This window comes from Eucyclogobius newberryi, unplaced genomic scaffold (genome assembly GCF_026437365.1).
Source record: "Eucyclogobius newberryi isolate DKJ021-1_F unplaced genomic scaffold, fEucNew1.0.hap1 SCAF_16, whole genome shotgun sequence".
NCBI classification, from domain to species: domain Eukaryota; kingdom Metazoa; phylum Chordata; class Actinopteri; order Gobiiformes; family Gobiidae; genus Eucyclogobius; species Eucyclogobius newberryi.
In genome coordinates, this window is record NW_027315790.1 from 35,644,575 (window position 1) to 35,666,163 (window position 21,589).

Genomic DNA, 21,589 nt, shown 5'->3' on the forward strand with positions numbered 1-21,589 from the left:
GCCAGGGGACCGAGGCCAGGGGACCGAGGCCAGGGCCAGGGGACCGAGGCCAGGGGCCCGGGGCCAGAGCACGTGTTTGCCTCCTGGTGGCGCTGTTTCTCCAACAGTTGCATTTCCTGTGAAGAATGAGACCTTAGACCTTTGACCTTTGACCTGGAGTTATGAAGAAACAAGACACATTTTTACAACATGTGACTTTGTGGAAATATATCTTTGTTGCAAAAACACAATGTTCCGCCTTTATGTTAAATATAACCAGAGCTGTCAATCACATTTAAATTGTTAAATAGTAATAAAGGAAAGGAGAAGAGGAAAGGAGACGAGGAGAGGCAGTTGGTTTGCAAGCGTTGCATTAACGCCAGACTTTATTCTAATACATTCTAAAGTACATTCTAAAGTACATTCTAAAGTACATTCTTTAAAGTACATTCTTTAAAGTACATTCTAAAGTACATTCTAAAGTACATTCTAAAGTACATTCTAAAGTACATTCTAAAGTACATTCTAAAGTACATTCTAAAGTACATTCTTTAAAGTACATTCTAAAGTACATTCTAAAGTACATTCTTTAAAGTACATTCTAAAGTACATTCTAAAGTACATTCTAAAGTACATTCTTTAAAGTACATTCTAAAGTACATTCTAAAGTACATTCTAAAGTACATTCTTTAAAGTACATTCTAAAGTACATTCTAAAGTACATTCTAAAGTACATTCTAAAGTACATTCTTTAAAGTACATTCTAAAGTACATTCTAAAGTACATTCTTTAAAGTACATTCTAAAGTACATTCTAAAGTACATTCTAAAGTACATTCTAAAGTACATTCTAAAGTACATTCTTTAAAGTACATTCTAAAGTACATTCTAAAGTACATTCTAAAGTACATTCTAAAGTACATTCTTTAAAGTACATTCTAAAGTACATTCTAAAGTACATTCTTTAAAGTACATTCTAAAGTACATTCTAAAGTACATTCTAAAGTACATTCTTTAAAGTACATTCTAAAGTACATTCTAAAGTACATTCTAAAGTACATTCTAAAGTACATTCTTTAAAGTACATTCTAAAGTACATTCTAAAGTACATTCTAAAGTACATTCTAAAGTACATTCTAAAGTACATTCTAACGTACATTCTTTAAAGTACATTCTAAAGTACATTCTAAAGTACATTCTTTAAAGTACATTCTAAAGTACATTCTAAAGTACATTCTAAAGTACATTCTTTAAAGTACATTCTAAAGTACATTCTAAAGTACATTCTAAAGTACATTCTAAAGTACATTCTAAAGTACATTCTTTAAAGTACATTCTAAAGTACATTCTAAAGTAAATTCTAAAGTACATTCTAAAGTACATTCTAAAGTACATTCTTTAAAGTACATTCTTTAAAGTACATTCTTTAAAGTACATTCTAAAGTACATTCTAAAGTACATTCTAAAGTACATTCTTTAAAGTACATTCTAAAATACATTCTAACGTACATTCTTTAAAGTACATTCTAAAGTACATTCTAAAGTACATTCTAAAGTACATTCTAAAGTTCATTCTTTAAAGTACATTCTAAAGTACATTCTAAAGTACATTCTAAAGTACATTCTTTAAAGTACATTCTAAAGTACATTATTTAAAGTACATTCTAAAGTACATTCTAAAGTACATTAGAATATACTTTAGAATGTACTTTAAATAATGTACTTTAGAATGTACTTTAAAGAATGTACTTTAGAATGTACTTTAAATAAAGTACATTCTAAAGTACATTCTAAAGTACATTCTAAAGTACATTCTTTAAAGTACATTCTTTAAAGTACATTCTTTAAAGTACATTCTAAAGTACATTCTAAAGTACATTCAAAAGTACATTCAAAAGTACATTCTAAAGTACATTCTAAAGTACATTCTAAAGTGCATTCTTTAAAGTACATTCTAAAGTACATTCTAAAGTAAATTCTAAAGTACATTCTTTAAAGTACATTCTTTAAAGTACATTCTTTAAAGTACATTCTTTAAAGTACATTCTAAAGTAAATTCTAAAGTAAATTCTAACGTACATTCTAAAGTACATTCTTTGAAGTACATTCTTTAAAGTACATTCAAAAGTACATTCAAAAGTACATTCAAAAGTACATTCTAAAGTGCATTCTTTAAAGTACATTCTAAAGTAAATTCTAAAGTAAATTCTAAAGTACATTCTTTAAAGTACATTCTAAAGTACATTCTAAATTACATTCTAAAGTACATTCTTTAAAGTACATTATTTAAAGTACATTCTAAAGTACATTCTAAAGTACATTCTTTAAAGTACATTCAAAAGTACATTCAAAAGTACATTCAAAAGTACATTCTAAAGTGCATTCTTTAAAGTACATTCTAAAGTACATTCTAAAGTACATTCTAAAGTACATTCTAAAGTACATTCTTTAAAGTACATTCAAAAGTACATTCAAAAGTACATTCAAAAGTACATTCAAAAGTACATTCAAAAGTACATTCAAAAGTACATTCTAAAGTGCATTCTTTAAAGTACATTCAAAAGTACATTCAAAAGTACATTAAAAAGTACATTCTAAAGTACATTCTAAAGTAAATTCTAACGTACATTCCTTAAAGTACATTGTAAAGTAAATTCGTATATTCTTTAAAGTGCATTCTAAAGTACATTCTAAAGTTAATTATTTAAAGTACATTCTAAAGTATATTCTAAAGTACATTCTAAAGTACATTCTAAAGTACGTTCTTTAAAGTACATTCTAAAGTACATTATTTAAAGTAAATTCTAAAGTATATTCTAAAGTACATTCTTTGAAGTACATTCTAAAGTACATTCTAAAGTACATTCTTTAAAGTACATTCTAAAGTACATTCAAAAGTACATTCTAAAGTACATTCTAAAGTGCATTCTTTAAAGTACATTCTAAAGTACATTCTAAAGTAAATTCTAACGTACATTCTAAAGTACATTCTAAAGTACATTCTTTAAAGTACATTCTAAAGTACATTCTAAAGTGCATTCTTTAAAGTACATTCTAAAGTACATTCTAAAGTAAATTCTAACGTACATTCTAAAGTACATTCTAAAGTACATTCTAAAGTACATTCTAAAGTACATTCTAAAGTACATTCTAAAGTACATTCTTTAAAGTACATTCTAAAGTACATTCTAAAGTACATTCTAAAGTACATTCTTTAAAGTACATTCTAAAGTACATTCTAAAGTACATTCTAAAGTACATTCTAAAGTACATTCAAAAGTACATTCAAAAGTACATTCTTTAAAGTACATTCTAAAGTACATTCTAAAGTACATTCTAAAGTACATTCTAAAGTACATTCTAAAGTACATTCTAAAGTACATTCTTTAAAGTACATTCTAAAGTACATTCTAAAGTACATTCTAAAGTACATTCTAAAGTACATTCTTTAAAGTACATTCTAAAGTAAATTCTAAAGTACATTCTAAAGTACATTCTAAAGTACATTCTTTAAAGTACATTCTTTAAAGTACATTCTAAAGTACATTCTAAAGTACATTCTAAAGTACATTCTAAAGTACATTCTAAAGTACATTCTTTAAAGTACATTCTAAAATACATTCTAAAGTACATTCTTTAAAGTACATTCTAAAGTAAATTCTAACGTACATTCCTTTAAAGTACATTCTAAAGTACATTCTAAAGTACATTCTAAAGTACATTCTAAAGTTCATTCTTTAAAGTACATTCTAAAGTACATTCTAAAGTACATTCTAAAGTACATTCTTTAAAGTACATTCTAAAGTACATTATTTAAAGTACATTCTAAAGTACATTCTAAAGTACATTAGAATATACTTTAGAATGTACTTTAAATAATGTACTTTAGAATGTACTTTAAAGAATGTACTTTAGAATGTACTTTAAATAAAGTACATTCTAAAGTACATTCTAAAGTACATTCTAAAGTACATTCTTTAAAGTACATTCTTTAAAGTACATTCTAAAGTACATTCTAAAGTACATTCTAAAGTACATTCAAAAGTACATTCTAAAGTACATTCTAAAGTGCATTCTTTAAAGTACATTCTAAAGTAAATTCTAAAGTAAATTCTAAAGTACATTCTTTAAAGTACATTCTTTAAAGTACATTCAAAAGTACATTCTAAAGTACATTCTAAAGTAAATTCTAAAGTAAATTCTAACGTACATTCTAAAGTACATTCTTTGAAGTACATTCAAAAGTACATTCAAAAGTACATTCAAAAGTACATTCAAAAGTACATTCAAAAGTACATTCTAAAGTAAATTCTAACGTACATTCCTTAAAGTACATTGTAAAGTACATTCTAAAGTTAATTATTTAAAGTACATTCTAAAGTATATTCTAAAGTACATTCTAAAGTACATTCTAAAGTACGTTCTTTAAAGTAAATTCTAAAGTACATTATTTAAAGTAAATTCTAAAGTATATTCTAAAGTACATTCTTTGAAGTACATTCTAAAGTACATTCTTTAAAGTACATTCTAAAGTATATTCTAAAGTACATTCTTTGAAGTACATTCTAAAGTACATTCTAAAGTACATTCTTTAAAGTACATTCTAAAGTACATTCAAAAGTACATTCTAAAGTACATTCTAAAGTACATTCTAAAGTGCATTCTTTAAAGTACATTCTAAAGTACATTCTAAAGTAAATTCTAACGTACATTCTAAAGTACATTCTAAAGTACATTCTTTAAAGTACATTCTAAAGTACATTCTAAAGTGCATTCTTTAAAGTACATTCTAAAGTACATTCTAAAGTAAATTCTAACGTACATTCTAAAGTACATTCTAAAGTACATTCTTTAAAGTACATTCTAAAGTACATTCTAAAGTACATTCTAAAGTGCATTCTTTAAAGTACATTCTAAAGTACATTCTAAAGTAAATTCTAACGTACATTCTAAAGTACATTCTAAAGTACATTCTTTAAAGTACATTCTAAAGTACATTCTAAAGTACATTCTAAAGTAAATTCTAACGTACATTCCTTTAAAGTACATTCTAAAGTACATTCTAAAGTACATTCTAAAGTACATTCTAAAGTTCATTCTTTAAAGTACATTCTAAAGTACATTCTAAAGTACATTCTAAAGTACATTCTTTAAAGTACATTCTAAAGTACATTATTTAAAGTACATTCTAAAGTACATTCTAAAGTACATTAGAATATACTTTAGAATGTACTTTAAATAATGTACTTTAGAATGTACTTTAAAGAATGTACTTTAGAATGTACTTTAAATAAAGTACATTCTAAAGTACATTCTAAAGTACATTCTAAAGTACATTCTTTAAAGTACATTCTTTAAAGTACATTCTAAAGTACATCCTAAAGTACATTCTAAAGTACATTCAAAAGTACATTCTAAAGTACATTCTAAAGTACATTCTAAAGTGCATTCTTTAAAGTACATTCTAAAGTAAATTCTAAAGTAAATTCTAAAGTACATTCTTTAAAGTACATTCTTTAAAGTACATTCTTTAAAGTACATTCAAAAGTACATTCTAAAGTACATTCTAAAGTAAATTCTAAAGTAAATTCTAACGTACATTCTAAAGTACATTCTTTGAAGTACATTCTTTAAAGTACATTCAAAAGTACATTCAAAAGTACATTCAAAAGTACATTCTAAAGTGCATTCTTTAAAGTACATTCTAAAGTAAATTCTAAAGTAAATTCTAAAGTACATTCTTTAAAGTACATTCTAAAGTACATTCTTTAAAGTACATTCTAAATTACATTCTAAAGTACATTCTTTAAAGTACATTCTTTAAAGTACATTCTAAAGTACATTCTAAAGTACATTATTTAAAGTACATTATTTAAAGTACATTCTAAAGTACATTCTAAAGTACATTCTTTAAAGTACATTCAAAAGTACATTCAAAAGTACATTCAAAAGTACATTCTAAAGTACATTCTAAAGTACATTCTAAAGTACATTCTAAAGTACATTCTTTAAAGTACATTCAAAAGTACATTCAAAAGTACATTCAAAAGTACATTCAAAAGTACATTCAAAAGTACATTCTAAAGTACATTCTAAAGTGCATTCTTTAAAGTACATTCAAAAGTACATTCAAAAGTACATTCTAAAGTAAATTCTAACGTACATTCCTTAAAGTACATTGTAAAGTAAATTCTAACGTATATTCTTTAAAGTGCATTCTAAAGTACATTCTAAAGTTAATTATTTAAAGTACATTCTAAAGTATATTCTAAAGTACATTCTAAAGTACATTCTAAAGTACGTTCTTTAAAGTACATTCTAAAGTACATTATTTAAAGTAAATTCTAAAGTATATTCTAAAGTACATTCTTTGAAGTACATTCTAAAGTACATTCTTTAAAGTACATTCTAAAGTATATTCTAAAGTACATTCTTTGAAGTACATTCTAAAGTACATTCTAAAGTACATTCTTTAAAGTACATTCTAAAGTACATTCAAAAGTACATTCTAAAGTACATTCTAAAGTACATTCTAAAGTGCATTCTTTAAAGTACATTCTAAAGTACATTCTAAAGTAAATTCTAACGTACATTCTAAAGTACATTCTAAAGTACATTCTTTAAAGTACATTCTAAAGTACATTCTAAAGTGCATTCTTTAAAGTACATTCTAAAGTACATTCTAAAGTAAATTCTAACGTACATTCTAAAGTACATTCTAAAGTACATTCTTTAAAGTACATTCTAAAGTACATTCTAAAGTACATTCTAAAGTGCATTCTTTAAAGTACATTCTAAAGTACATTCTAAAGTAAATTCTAACGTACATTCTAAAGTACATTCTAAAGTACATTCTTTAAAGTACATTCTAAAGTACATTCTAAAGTACATTCTAAAGTACATTCTAAAGTACATTCTAAAGTACATTCTAAAGTGCATTCTTTAAAGTACATTCTAAAGTACATTCTAAAGTAAATTCTAACGTACATTCTAAAGTACATTCTAAAGTACATTCTTTAAAGTATATTCTAAAGTACATTCTTTGAAGTACATTCTAAAGTACATTCTAAAGTACATTCTAAAGTACATTCAAAAGTACATTCAAAAGTACATTCAAAAGTACATTCAAAAGTACATTCAAAAGTACATTCAAAAGTACATTCTAAAGTACATTCTAAAGTGCATTCTTTAAAGTACATTCAAAAGTACATTCAAAAGTACATTCTAAAGTAAATTCTAACGTACATTCCTTAAAGTACATTGTAAAGTAAATTCTAACGTATATTCTTTAAAGTGCATTCTAAAGTACATTCTAAAGTTAATTATTTAAAGTACATTCTAAAGTATATTCTAAAGTACATTCTAAAGTACATTCTAAAGTACGTTCTTTAAAGTACATTCTAAAGTACATTATTTAAAGTAAATTCTAAAGTATATTCTAAAGTACATTCTTTGAAGTACATTCTAAAGTACATTCTTTAAAGTACATTCTAAAGTATATTCTAAAGTACATTCTTTGAAGTACATTCTAAAGTACATTCTTTAAAGTACATTCTAAAGTACATTCAAAAGTACATTCTAAAGTACATTCTAAAGTACATTCTAAAGTGCATTCTTTAAAGTACATTCTAAAGTACATTCTAAAGTAAATTCTAACGTACATTCTAAAGTACATTCTAAAGTACATTCTTTAAAGTACATTCTAAAGTACATTCTAAAGTACATTCTAAAGTGCATTCTTTAAAGTACATTCTAAAGTACATTCTAAAGTAAATTCTAACGTACATTCTAAAGTACATTCTAAAGTACATTCTAAAGTACATTCTTTAAAGTATATTCTAAAGTACATTCTTTGAAGTACATTCTAAAGTACATTCTAAAGTACATTCTAAAGTACATTCTAAAGTACATTCTTTAAAGTACATTCCACAGGCTCTCTTCCTCATCTCTGGTGACTTTAACCACGCTTCTCCCTCTTCTGTTCTACCAACATACACCCAGTATGTTACCTGCCCCACCAGAGAGAATAGAACATTGGACTTGTTTTTTGCCAACACCAAGGAGGCTTATTCCTCTTCCCCCCTCCCTCCCCTGGGCAGCTCGGACCACAACCTTGTACATCTGAGGCCTGTGTATGAACCCATCGTGCGCAGGCAGCCTGTGGTGTCCCGTGAGGTGAGGATGTGGTCTGCTGAGAGCGAGGAGGCTCTGAGGGACTGCTTCAGCACCACTGTCTGGACTGAGCTTTATGACCCACATGGGGAGGACATCAACACCATCACAGAGTGCATCACGGACTACATCAACTTCTGTTTTGAGAACATTGTTCCCTCCCGGACGGTGCGGTGTTTTCCAAACAACAAGCCATGGATTAACCGTGAACTGAAGGCTCTGCTGAAGGAGAAGAAGAGAGCCTTCAGGTCAGGGAACAAGGAGGAGCTGAGGACCGTGCAGAAGGAGCTGAGGAGGAAGATCAGGCAGGCTGAGGCCAGCTACAAGAGGAGGATGGAGGAGCAGCTGCAGCAAAAGAACATTCAGGGAGTGTGGAGGAGCCTGAAAACCATCTCGGGCTTCAAAATCCCCCCTGCCCAGACAGAGGGGGATCTACAGTGGGTGAATGATTTAAATGCTCACTTCTTGAGGTTTGATCGGTCACCCGCCCCTCCCCCTGCACAGCTGCATGCTCCCTCTTCCACAGCTGGACAATGCCCTGCATCTGTTCCTCTTCGCTTATCTGCCCCGGACCATCAGCTCCCCACTTCGCCTGGACTCACCCATCCCCCCAGCACACGGTCCCCCTGCCAACCACTGACTGTCACAGCAGCACAGGTGAGGAGTGAGCTGAAGAGGATTAAAGTGAGGAAGGCAGCAGGACCTGACGGCATCAGCCCCAGGCTCCTTAAGTCCTGCGCAGATGAACTGTGTGGAGTTATGGAGCATGTCTTCAACATGAGCCTGAAGCTGAGGGTGGTACCACAGGTCTGAAGACCTCCTGTCTGGTACCTGTGCCTAAGACACCGCGCCCCAAAGACCTCAACAGCTTCAGGCCGGTGTCTCTCACGTCCTGATGAAGACACTGGAGCGGCTGGTCCTGGACCACCTCCGCTCCACCGTGAGCTCAGCCATGGACCCGCTGCAGTTTGCATATCGGTCTGGCATCGGAGTGGAGGACGCCGTCATCTCCCTGCTGCACCGCTCTCTCTCTCACCTGGAAAAGCCTGGCAGCTCTGTGAGGATTCTGTTCTTCGATCTTTCCAGCGCCTTCAACACCATCAGCTCCTGAGGGACAAGCTGGAGACGGCTGGTGTGGAGTACGACCTGGCAGAGTGTATCCTGGACTACCTCAGGGACCGACCCCAGTTTATGAGAGCCCGGAACTGTGTGTCTGACACTCGGACCTGCAGTGTGGGGGCGCCCCAGGGCACTGTCCTCGCGCCCTTTCTCTTCACCCTTTACACTGCAGACTTCAGACATGACACGGACAGCTGTGTCCTGCAGAAGTTCTCTGACGACTCTGCCATCATCGGACTCATCACAGACGACGATGACGCGGAGTACAGAGGACTGGAGCAGGACTTTGTGGACTGGTGTCAGCGGAACCACCTCCTCATCAACGCGGGGAAGACCAAGGAGATGGTGGTGGACTTCCGCAGACGCCACCCCACTGCCCCCTCACCAGTGAACATCCAGGGACGGGACATTGAGAGAGTGACTCATACAAGTACCTGGGTGTTCATCTGAACCACAAACTGGACTGGACTCATAACACAGACGCACTGTACAGGAAGAGCCAGAGTCGGCTCTACCTCCTGAGGAGACTCAGGTCTTTTGGAGTGACAGGGCCACTCCTGAAGACCTTCTATGACTCTGTGGTGGCATCAGCTCCTGTATGGTGTGGCCTGCTGGAGCAGCAGCATCACAGAGAGGGAGAGGAAGAGGCTGGACAGAGTCATCAAGAAGTCTAGCTCCGTCCTGGGCTGTGCTCTGGACTCGGTGCAGGAGGTGGGGGACAGGAGGGTCCTGGCTAGATTCACATCTATGCTGGACCATGAGTGTCGCCCCCTGCAGGACACTCTGTCCGCTCTGGAGAGCAGCTTCAGTGAGAGACTGATCCAACCTCGATGTGTGAAGGAAAGGTTCCGTAGGTCTTTCCTTCTGCTGCTGTCAAGACTTTATAACAAAAACTGTTAGTACTGAACACTCACAATACTGACCTAACCTAATACTGATGTGCAATTCTGTCATATGTGCAATTGCTGTTGGAATTCATGTGCAATTCATGTGAAATTCATGTGCAATCTATGTGCTGTCGTGACACATATTCATGTGCAATTACTGTCGTGATCACATGACATGGTATTTATGTATTTATGTATTTATTTGTCTATGTGAGTTTTTATTTATAGGAGATCTTCTACTGAAAGTGTTTTTCAGACTTCCTATAAGTGATCTGTTCTTCTGGATCTACCTCTGGATCTACCTGCGTTGCACCAATGAAATTTCCCCATGTGGGACAATAAAGGAATATCTTATCTTATCTTAAGTACATTCTTTAAAGTGCATTCTAAAGTATATTCTAAAGTACATTCTTTGAAGTACATTCTAAAGTATATTCTAAAGTACATTCTAAATACATTCTAAAGTACATTATTTAAAGTACATTCTAAAGTATATTCTAAAGTACATTCTTTAAAGTACATTCTAAAGTAAATTCTAACGTACATTCTTTAAAGTACATTCTAAAGTACATTCTAAAGTGCATTCTTTGAAGTACTTTTTAAAGTACATTTTAAAGTGCATTCCAAAGTACATTCTAAAGTACATTCCAAAGTACATTCTAAAGTACATTCTAAAGTACATTCTAACATACATTCTTTAAAGTACATTCTAAAGTACATTCTAAAGTACATTCTTTAAAGTACATTCTAAAGTAAATTCTAACGTACATTCTTTAAAGTACATTCTAAAGTACATTCTAAAGTACATTCTTTAAAGTACATTCTAAAGTACATTATTTAAAGTACATTCTAAAGTACATTATTTAAAGTACATTCTAAAGTATATTCTAAAGTATATTCTAAAGTACATTCTTTAAAGTACATTCTATTGTACGTTCTAAAGTACATTCTTTAAAGTACATTCTTTAAAGTACATTCTAAAGTACATTCTAAAGTACATTCTTTAAGTACATTCTAAAGTACATTCTTAAAGTACATTCTAAAGTACATTCTTTAAAGTACATTCTTTAAGTACATTCTTTAAGTACATTCTAAAGTACATTCTAAAGTGCATTCTTTAAAGTACATTCTAAAGTACATTCTTTGAAGTACATTCTAAAGTACATTCTAAAGTACATTCTAAAGTACATTCTAAGGTACATTCTAAAGTACATTCTAAAGTACACTCTAAAGTACATTCTTTAAAGTACATTCTAAAGTACATTCTTTAAAGTACATTCTAAAATACATTATTTAAAGTACATTCTAAAGTATATTCTAAAGTACATTCTTTGAAGTACATTCTAAAGTACATTCTAAAGTACATTCTAAAGTACATTCTAAAGTACATTCTTAAAGTACATTCTTTAAAGTACATTCTAAAGTACATTCTTTAAAGTATATTCTTTAAAGTACATTCTAAAGTACATTATTTAAGTACATTCTAAAGTATATTCTAAAGTACATTCTAAAGTACATTCTTTAAAGTACATTCTTTAAAGTACATTCTAAAGTACATTATTTAAAGTACATTCTAAAGTATATTCTAAAGTACATTCTAAAGTACATTCTAAAGTACATTCTTTAAAGTACATTCTAAAGTACATTATTTAAAGTACATTCTAAAGTACATTATTTAAAGTACATTCTAAAGTATATTCTAAAGTACATTCTTTGAAGAACATTCTAAATTACATTCTAAAGTACATTCTAAAGTACATTCTTTAAAGTACATTCTTTAAAGTACATTCTAAAGTACATTCCTTAAAGTACATTCTAAAGTACATTCCTTAAAGTACATTCTAAAGTACATTCTAAAGTACATTCTAAAGTACATTCTAAAGTTCATTATTTAAAGTACATTCTAAAGTACATTCTTTAAAGTACATTCTTTAAAGTACATTCTAAAGTACATTATTTCAGTACATTCTAAAGTACATTCCAAAGTACATTCTAAATTGCATTCTAAAGTGCATTCTAAAGTGCATTCTTTGAAGTACTTTCTAAAGTACATTCTAAAGTGCATTCCAAAGTGCATTCTAAAGTACATTCCAAAGTACATTCTAAAGTACATTCCAAAGTACATTCTAAAGTACATTCTAAAGTACATTCTAATGTACATTCTAAAGTACATTCTCTAAAGTACATTCTAAAGTACATTCTAAAGTACATTCTAAAGTACATTCTAAAGTGCATTCTTTAAAGTACATTCTAAAGTACATTCCAAAGTACATTCTAAAGTACATTCTAAAGTGCATTCTTTAAAGTACTTTCTAAAGTACATTCTAAAGTGCATTCTTTAAAGTACATTCTAAAGTAGATTCCAAAGTACATTCCAAAGTACATTCCAAAGTAAATTCTAACGTACATTCTAAAGTACATTCTAAAGTACATTCTTTAAAGTACATTCTAAAGTACATTCTTTAAAGTACATTCTAAAGTACATTCTTTAAAGTACATTCTAAAGTACATTCTTTAAAGTACATTCTAAAGTACATTCTAAAGTATATTCTAAAGTATTCTTTGAAGTACATTCTAAAGTACATTCTAAAGTACATTCTAAAGTACATTCTAAGGTACATTCTAAAGTACATTCTAAAGTACACTCTAAAGTACATTCTTTAAAGTACATTCTTAAGTACATTCTAAAGTACATTCTAAAGTACATTCTAAAGTACATTCTTTAAAGTACATTCTAAAGTACATTCTAAAGTACATTCTAAAGTACATTCTAAACTACATTCTAAAGTACATTCTAAAGTTCATTCTTTAAAGTACATTCTAAAGTACATTCTTTAAAGTACATTTTAAAGTACATTCCAAAGTACATTCCAAAGTACATTCCAAAGTACATTCTAAAGTACATTCTTTAAAGTACGTTCTAAAATACATTCTTTAAAGTACATTCTAAAATACATTCTTTAAAGTACTTTCCAAAGTACAGTCTAAAGTACATTCTAAAGTACATTCTAAAGTACATTCTTTAAAGTACATTCTAAAGTACATTCTTTAAAGTACATTCTAAAGTGCATTCTTTAAAGTACATTCTAAAGTACATTCTAAAGTACATTCTTTAAAGTACATTCTAAAGTAAATTCTTTAAAGTACATTCTAAAGTACATTCTAAAGTACACGACTGTAACATTTTGTAGTGCTTTGTTTACATGTGAATTATTCATGTTTTTTATTCATATTTCTGATCAAACAGAGACGAGGCGCTGTCCAGGGCGGGGCTGTCTCCTCTACTCTTCTTTGATTGGTCGACTCTCTCTCTTCTCTCCTCTGATTGGCTTTCTTCCTCTTTCCTCCTCTGTGATTGGCTGTTCCACTGCGCTCGGTGCTCCGGATCCTCCCCAGGCCTTTGTGTCTCCTGAAGCCGCTCAGAGCGCGCTGTGTCCGGCCGCTGCTGCTCCAGGAGCCGCTCCAGAGCCGCGGTTCTTCTGGATCTAACGTGTCGTCTTTGATCTGGAGGAAAATGTGTTTTCTGTGGATTTTGTGACGCGCGCGACCGTGAAAAGGTGAGTGCATCTGTGCGCAGACTGCGCATGCGTGTGCCATACATTTACATGAGACATATGTTTGAATGACGCAGACGCACGCGCCTGTCAGGCCTGTGCACGCGCACCTGCAAACCAGGTCCAAACCAGATCTAAACCAGGACTAAACCAGGACTAAACCAGGACTAAACCAGGACTAAACCAGGTCTAAACCAGATCTAAACCAGGACTAAACCAGGTCTAAACCAGGACTAAACCAGGTCTAAACCAGGACTAAACCAGGACTAAACCAGGACTAAACCAGGACTAAACCAGGACTAAACCAGGTCTAAACCAGGTCTAAACCAGGACTAAACCAGGTCTAAACCAGGACTAAACCAGGACTAAACCAGGACTAAACCAGGACTAAACCAGGACTAAACCAGGTCTAAACCAGGTCTAAACCAGGACTAAACCAGGACTAAACCAGGACTAAACCAGGACTGAACCAGGTCTAAACCAGGACTAAACCAGGTCTAAACCAGGTCTAAACCAGGACTAAACCAGGTCTAAACCAGGTCTAAACCAGGTCTAAACCAGGACTAAACCAGGTCTAAACCAGGTCTAAACCAGGTCTAAACCAGGACTAAACCAGGACTAAACCAGGACTAAACCAGGACTAAACCAGGTCTAAACCAGGACTAAACCAGGACTAAACCAGGACTAAACCAGGACTAAACCAGGACTAAACCAGGTCTAAACCAGGACTAAACCAGGACTAAACCAGGACTAAACCAGGACTAAACCAGGTCTAAACCAGGACTAAACCAGGTCTAAACCAGGACTAAACCAGGACTAAACCAGGACTAAACCAGGTCTAAACCAGGACTAAACCAGGTCTAAACCAGGTCTAAACCAGGACTAAACCAGGACTAAACCAGGACTAAACCAGGTCTAAACCAGGACTAAACCAGGTCTAAACCAGGTCTAAACCAGGACTAAACCAGGTCTAAACCAGGTCTAAACCAGGACTAAACCAGGTCTAAACCAGGTCTAAACCAGGTCTAAACCAGGACTAAACCAGGACTAAACCAGGTCTAAACCAGGTCTAAACCAGGTCTAAACCAGGACTAAACCAGGTCTAAACCAGGTCTAAACCAGGTCTAAACCAGGACTAAACCAGGACTAAACCAGGTCTAAACCAGGTCTAAACCAGGACTAAACCAGGACTAAACCAGGTCTAAACCAGGACTAAACCAGGTCTAAACCAGGTCTAAACCAGGACTAAACCAGGTCTAAACCAGGTCTAAACCAGGTCTAAACCAGGACTAAACCAGGTCTAAACCAGGTCTAAACCAGGTCTAAACCAGGACTAAACCAGGACTAAACCAGGACTAAACCAGGACTAAACCAGGACTAAACCAGGACTAAACCAGGTCTAAACCAGGACTAAACCAGGTCTAAACCAGGTCTAAACCAGGACTAAACCAGGACTAAACCAGGACTAAACCAGGTCTAAACCAGGACTAAACCAGGTCTAAACCAGGTCTAAACCAGGACTAAACCAGGACTAAACCAGGTCTAAACCAGGACTAAACCAGGTCTAAACCAGGTCTAAACCAGGACTAAACCAGGTCTAAACCAGGTCTAAACCAGGTCTAAACCAGGACTAAACCAGGTCTAAACCAGGTCTAAACCAGGTCTAAACCAGGACTAAACCAGGACTAAACCAGGTCTAAACCAGGTCTAAACCAGGACTAAACCAGGTCTAAACCAGGTCTAAACCAGGTCTAAACCAGAACTAAACCAGAATTAAACCAGGTCTAAACCAGGTCTAAACCAGGACTAAACCAGGTCTAAACCAGGACTAAACCAGCACTAAACCAGGACTAAACCAGGACTAAACCAGGACTAAACCAGGACTAAACCAGGTCAGGTCTAAACCAGGACTAAACCAGGTCTAAACCTGGACTAAACCAGGACTAAACCAGGTCTAAAGCAGGACTAAAGCAGGACTAAAGCAGGACTAAACCAGGACTAAACCAGGTCTAAACCAGGTCTAAACCAGGTCTAAACCAGGACTAAACCAGGACTAAACCAGGTCTAAACCAGGACTAAATCAGGTTTAAAATCCAGTCTGGTCCACATTGATGTTAAGATGAGGCAGATTCAGTCCAAGATCTAGATTAAGTCTAGACCGGGTTTCGTCCTGGTTTAGTTCTGGTTTCGTCCTGGTTTAGACCGGGTTTAGTCCTGGTTTAGTCCTGGTTTAGACCTGGTTTAGACCTGGTTTAGACCTGGTTTAGACCTGGTTTAGACCTGGTTTAGTCCTGGTTTAGACCTGGTTTAGACCTGGTTTAGTCCTGGTTTAGACCTGGTTTAGACCTGGTTTAGACCTGGTTTAGACCTGGTCTGCTCATTCCCAGTCTAAACTTGGCTCTTTTTCAGAACGCTTTGTTTTTAGTCTCATTTTAAATCTATAATTGCATCACTTCCTGCTGCTTGTCGTGAGTCAGGGTCAGAGCTTGGGGTCGTCTCCATGGCGACCACAGCCCAGGGGTCAAAGGTCAAGTGTGCGGTTGTTTGATCTTGACTAAACGATGACGCTCGACCTGAAACGAGCTCAAAAACTCAATTTAATACACAATTAACCAACGGAAAAATGAAACACAAAAGTGCAAAAATGTCTCTTTATGTGTGTCAGATGCCCTCCCTGGTTAACAGAGCAGTGCTGGTGTGTCAGATGCCCTCCCTGGTGTAGAACATATGATCCCGGGGCCCGGGCTCCTGGATTAGGCCCAGATCAGGAGCAGATTATGAGGATTAAAGTGAGCAGATTATTCAGAGCAGAGAGCAGTGCAAACAGGCTAACGCTAACAAGCAGGCTAACGCTAACAAGCAGGCTAACGCTAACAAGCAGGCTAACGCTAACATGCAGACGCCAACGCTAACAAGCTGATGCTAACACTCAGGCTAATGCTAACACTCAGGCTAATGCTAACACTCAGGCTAACACTAACAGGATAACGCTAACATGCAGGCTAATGCTAACATGCAGGCTAATGCTAACATGCAGGCTAATGCTAACATGCAGGCTAACGCTAACATGCAGGCTAACGCTAACATGCAGGCTAACGCTAACACTCAGGCTAACGCTAACAAGCTGACGCTAACAATCAGGCTAACGCTAACAAGCTGACGCTAACACTCAGGCTAACGTTAAAACTCAGGCTAATGCTAAAACTCAGCCTAATGCTAAAACTCAGGCTAACGCTAACACTCAGGCTAATGCTAACACTCAGGCTAACGCTAACATGCAGGCTAACACAAACACTCAGGCTAACGCTAACAAGCTGACACTAACACTCAGGCTAATGCTAACACTCAGGCTAACACTCAGACTAACGCTAACATGCAGGCTAACGCTAACACTCAGACTAACGCTAACATCCAGGCTAACGCTAACACTCAGGCTCATGCTAACATCCAGGCTAACGCTAACACTCAGGCTCATGCTAACCCTTGCTGTGCCCTGCAGGCGTTGAGGGCAGCGACTTTTGCTTTTTAAAACATTAGAATAAATTCATCTTAAGATAAGATATTCCTTTATTGTCCCACATGGGGAAATTTCATTGGTGCAACGCAGGTAGATCCAGAGGTAGATCCAGAAGAACAGATCACTTATAGGAAGTCTGAAAAACACTTTCAGTAGAAGATCTCCTATAAATAAAAACTCACATAGACACATAAATAAATAAATAAATACCATTGCGTGTGATCACGACAGTAATTGCACATGAATATGTGTCACGACAGCACATGAATTGCACATGAATTTCACAGCAATTGCACATATGACAGAATTGCACATCAGTATTAGGTTAGGTCAGTATTGCGCCGGGATAACGTGACGATCTCCGGGTAAGACGACTGTTCTCGGCAGTTTCATCAGTTCCTCCTTTGTGGAAACGCGGTACGGCACCGGCCGGGGGGCGGGGCCGGAGCCGGGGGGCGGGGCCGGAGCCGGGGGGCGGGGCCGGAGCCGGGGGGCGGAGCCGGAGCCGGGGGGCGGAGCCGGAGCCGGGGGGCGGGGCCGGAGCCGGGGGACTCAGAGCCAAGACACATCGCAACGACACGACGAAAACACTCAATCCAGCCGAATAAAGTCAAAACAAGTTCATTTAAAGCGATTCCAGTGCGTGTCCAGATCGTTCGTGAAGTTCCTCTTTCATATAAACGTGTATATAAACGTGTACCGACGACACGCCGTACTTTAGCGCGGCCGGAGGGCGCGGGGGGGGGGCTGGTGGGCTCGCTCGGAGCTAGCTCACGTCACAACAACACAACGAACGCAACGAAAAACGCTCAAATCCAGCCGAAAAAAGTCAAAAACAGTTGAATTAAAAAACTATTCCAGCGCGTGTCCCGATCGTACAGTAAAATAGAAAAAATATACTAACTATATTTACAAAATATAGGAGATAAAGCACAATAAGTGTGAGAAAGAAGAGAGAGCGTTTACACCGGGCTGCCAGCTGTACCAGCGCCTTATGACGTTGATCTTCTTATTTGTCCTCAAAATTTAGTATTATTTTTAAAAGTCATACAGCGCTCACTTCCCTCTCCAGACTGAGCCCAGAGTCAGTTTTACAGCTAAAGCTAACAAACGTTAGCATGCTAACAAACATGCTTTCAAACATGCTTTCAAACATGCTATCACACATGCTATCACACATGCTAACAAACATGCTATCACACATGCTATCACACATGCTATCACACATGCTATCACACATGCTATCACACATGCTAACAAACATGCTATCACACATGCTATCACACATGCTAACAAACATGCTATCACACATGCCATCACACATGCTATCACACATGCTATCACACATGCTAACAAACATGCTATTACACATGCTATCACACATGCTATCACACATGCTATCACACATGCTAACAAACATGCTATCACACATGCCATCACACATGCTATCACACATGCTATCACACATGCTAACAAACATGCTATTACACATGCTATCACACATGCTATCACACATGCTATCACACATGCTAACAAACATGCTATCACACATGCCATCACACATGCTATCACACATGCTATCACACATGCTAACAAACATGCTATTACACATGCTATCACACATGCTATCACACATGCTATCACACATGCTAACAAATGGACCAAACAAACTTTAAAAGACAGAAAAAAAGTCACATGATTCAATCTAAATGTGTTTTCATCAATAACACACTTTATTCATGATTAAAACGTCTGAATGTTAAACTCTTTAATAAGGTTTATTCTCATGTGGTAAAATGTTCTGCAGTGGGGCTTTAACCCCACGACCGGTTTGTGTTTTTCAGCTCCAGAACGGTACTTCCTGTTTGGATCCACAGGGCGCACTCTGATTGGTCCGTCTGGCTGCAGGTAAGCGTCTGATTGGTCCGTTTGCTTGCAGGATTACGTTGGGGGATTATGGGTTTAAGCGTCTTTTGTCTGGGTTTTTACTCTGACTCCCGGTCATTTCCTGCCGATGGAATAATCCTGACCGTCACCCAAACGTCTCATTTAAAGATCTGTTTAAACCTTTAACCCAAACGTCACATTTAAAGAGCACAAACAGGGCTGGACCCAAAACTGAGCCCTGAGGAACTCCACACGACACAAACAGGAAACAGATGAAAAGATAAAATACAAAATAAAAGGGTTCAAACATGTATAACACCACCATTTAAAGCAGTTGAATAAAGTCACATTCTGTGCTTTTGTGTATTTTTCAGTTTATCTGAGGGGGTCCTCCCCCACCACATCACTTCCTGTTCACTTCCTGTTTGGTCACATGATTCTGTGGGGCGGAGTTTCCATCACCGTGAGTTATTAAATGTCTAACTTTGTACAGGGTTGGGCTGGTGATATGTAGAAACAGTCAGTGTTGCGTCTGTGTAGGGGGCGTGGTCTGTGTAGGGGGCGTGGTCTGTGTAGGGGGCGTGGTCTTTGTAGGGGGCGTGGTTTCTTGTGTTTATTTTAGACATGGATCTATTATAATATCTGGATAGGGCGTGGCTCGCCGCAGCATGTCGCACTCCCCCAGTGGCCACTCCAGTGGTACTGCATCGTGCGTCCAGAAAGCTTTTTTTCCCTAGAGCGCAATGTAACTAAAAACTGCACCTAGAGCTTTCAGAAAAGTCGGATTTAGCGGCAATTCTTACCTATTTATGGGTCATGAACTTTTTTAAATTTTAAGATTCTTCAGTTGTCTTTAAAACACATTTGAAGCTGTAGCTTCGGCTCTAGCGCCGCTCTAGCCCGACTCGTGACCATTTAGACCAATCAGAGCGCGAGTAGGTGAAGTGAACGAGCCGAGATGCCGTGGATGAGCCCAAATGCCTCGAATGAGCTACAGGCGTAAAACTATGAATCTATGAGTTTAATAACTGAACAAATCATGGAACTAATGACCACCATGGACCTGAGGGTCCCTGAGGGTCCCTGAGGGCCCCTGAGGGCCGCGGATTTACGACTCAGAAGTGATGTCTTGAAATGTTTCTGCCTGAAAAACTAAATCACGTAATAAATGCTGTGGAAATGGAATGTTTTGCCAGGTATAAACTAATGGATGTTACGTTTCGTGTCCATCAGTGTTGTTCTGTATTACACAGACAAGAAACCTAAATACTGACTTTAGCATGACTTTAGCATGTTTTGTAGATAAACATGTCATCTGAATACATTTGACATGTTGTAGAATGATATAATTAAAAATCCGTAATTTAAGAAATCAATGTTGGATCAAACATTCCATGAACTTTAATAAGGACCAGAATTATTTCCATTGTCAGTGAAAAAGTTTCTTAAAACCAGTTGTTTAATATTTGGCTTTATCTCACACTGCGCTCTGCGCTGCTCTAGTAACCCTCTCTGATTGGTCTGTACGATCACATGGTACGCAAACCGGACGCAAACCTACGTCACTTCTGGGCTGCAGTGTCCGAAGAGCTAAAGGCTAAAGGCTAAAGGCTAAAGGCTAAAGGCTAAAGGCTAAAGGCTAAAGGCTAAAGGCTAACTGGCGACATGCGCCACTGAGCAGCTCTCATTGACTTGAATGGGCGGCCATCTTGGTGCTGGGGGCTCGGTTCGAGCTCAGACTTTGGGACAAATAATAAACATAATTCTCTCTCTTCTGTCGGCCATTTTGTGCTGACGTCTCCAGGCCCCGCCCCCTCACCATGGTGCGCTGTGATTGGCTGTCGCTCTTGTACTTCCTGTGCATCTCCATGGCGACCACAGTAACATCCTCGATCCCCACAGACCTGGAGCCAATCAGCATCGTCTCCTGGGAACGTGAGTCTAAACCAGGACTAAACAAGGTCTAAACCAGGACTAAACCAGGACTAAACCAGGACTAAACAAGGTCTAAACCAGGTCTAAACAAGGTCTAAACAAGGTCTAAACCAGGACTAAACCAGGACTAAACCAGGACTAAACAAGGTCTAAACCAGGACTAAACCAGGACTAAACCAGGACTAAACCAGGACTAAACAAGGTCTAAACCAGGACTAAACCAGGACTAAACCAGGTCTAAACCAGGTCTAAACCAGGTCTAAACCAGGACTAAACCAGGTCTAAACCAGGACTAAACCAGGACTAAACAAGGTCTAAACCAGGACTAAACCAGGACTAAACCAGGACTAAACAAGGTCTAAACCAGGTCTAAACCAGGACTAAACCAGGTCTAAACCAGGTCTAAACCAGGTCTAAACCAGGACTAAACCAGGACTAAACCAGGACTAAACCAGGACTAAACAAGGTCTAAACCAGGACTAAACCAGGTCTAAACCAGGACTAAACCAGGACTAAACCAGGACTAAACCAGGACTAAAC

General features: G+C 36.2%; 1 protein-coding gene across 1 annotated transcript in view; it reads left to right on the forward strand.

Annotated features, from left to right (window-relative positions):
* The first annotated feature begins 13,535 nt into the window (after nt 1–13,535).
* Nucleotides 13,536–21,589, forward strand: part of LOC140362258 (semaphorin-6D-like) — a 48,090-nt gene continuing 40,036 nt past the window's right edge. Inside the window, exons 1-4 of the mRNA XM_072448361.1 lie at nt 13,536–13,713; nt 19,072–19,135; nt 19,489–19,577; nt 20,919–21,049. Of these exons, the coding sequence (XP_072304462.1) occupies nt 20,935–21,049 (115 nt within the window). The 5' untranslated portion in view covers nt 13,536–13,713; nt 19,072–19,135; nt 19,489–19,577; nt 20,919–20,934. The remainder of the gene's footprint in view (nt 13,714–19,071; nt 19,136–19,488; nt 19,578–20,918; nt 21,050–21,589) is intronic.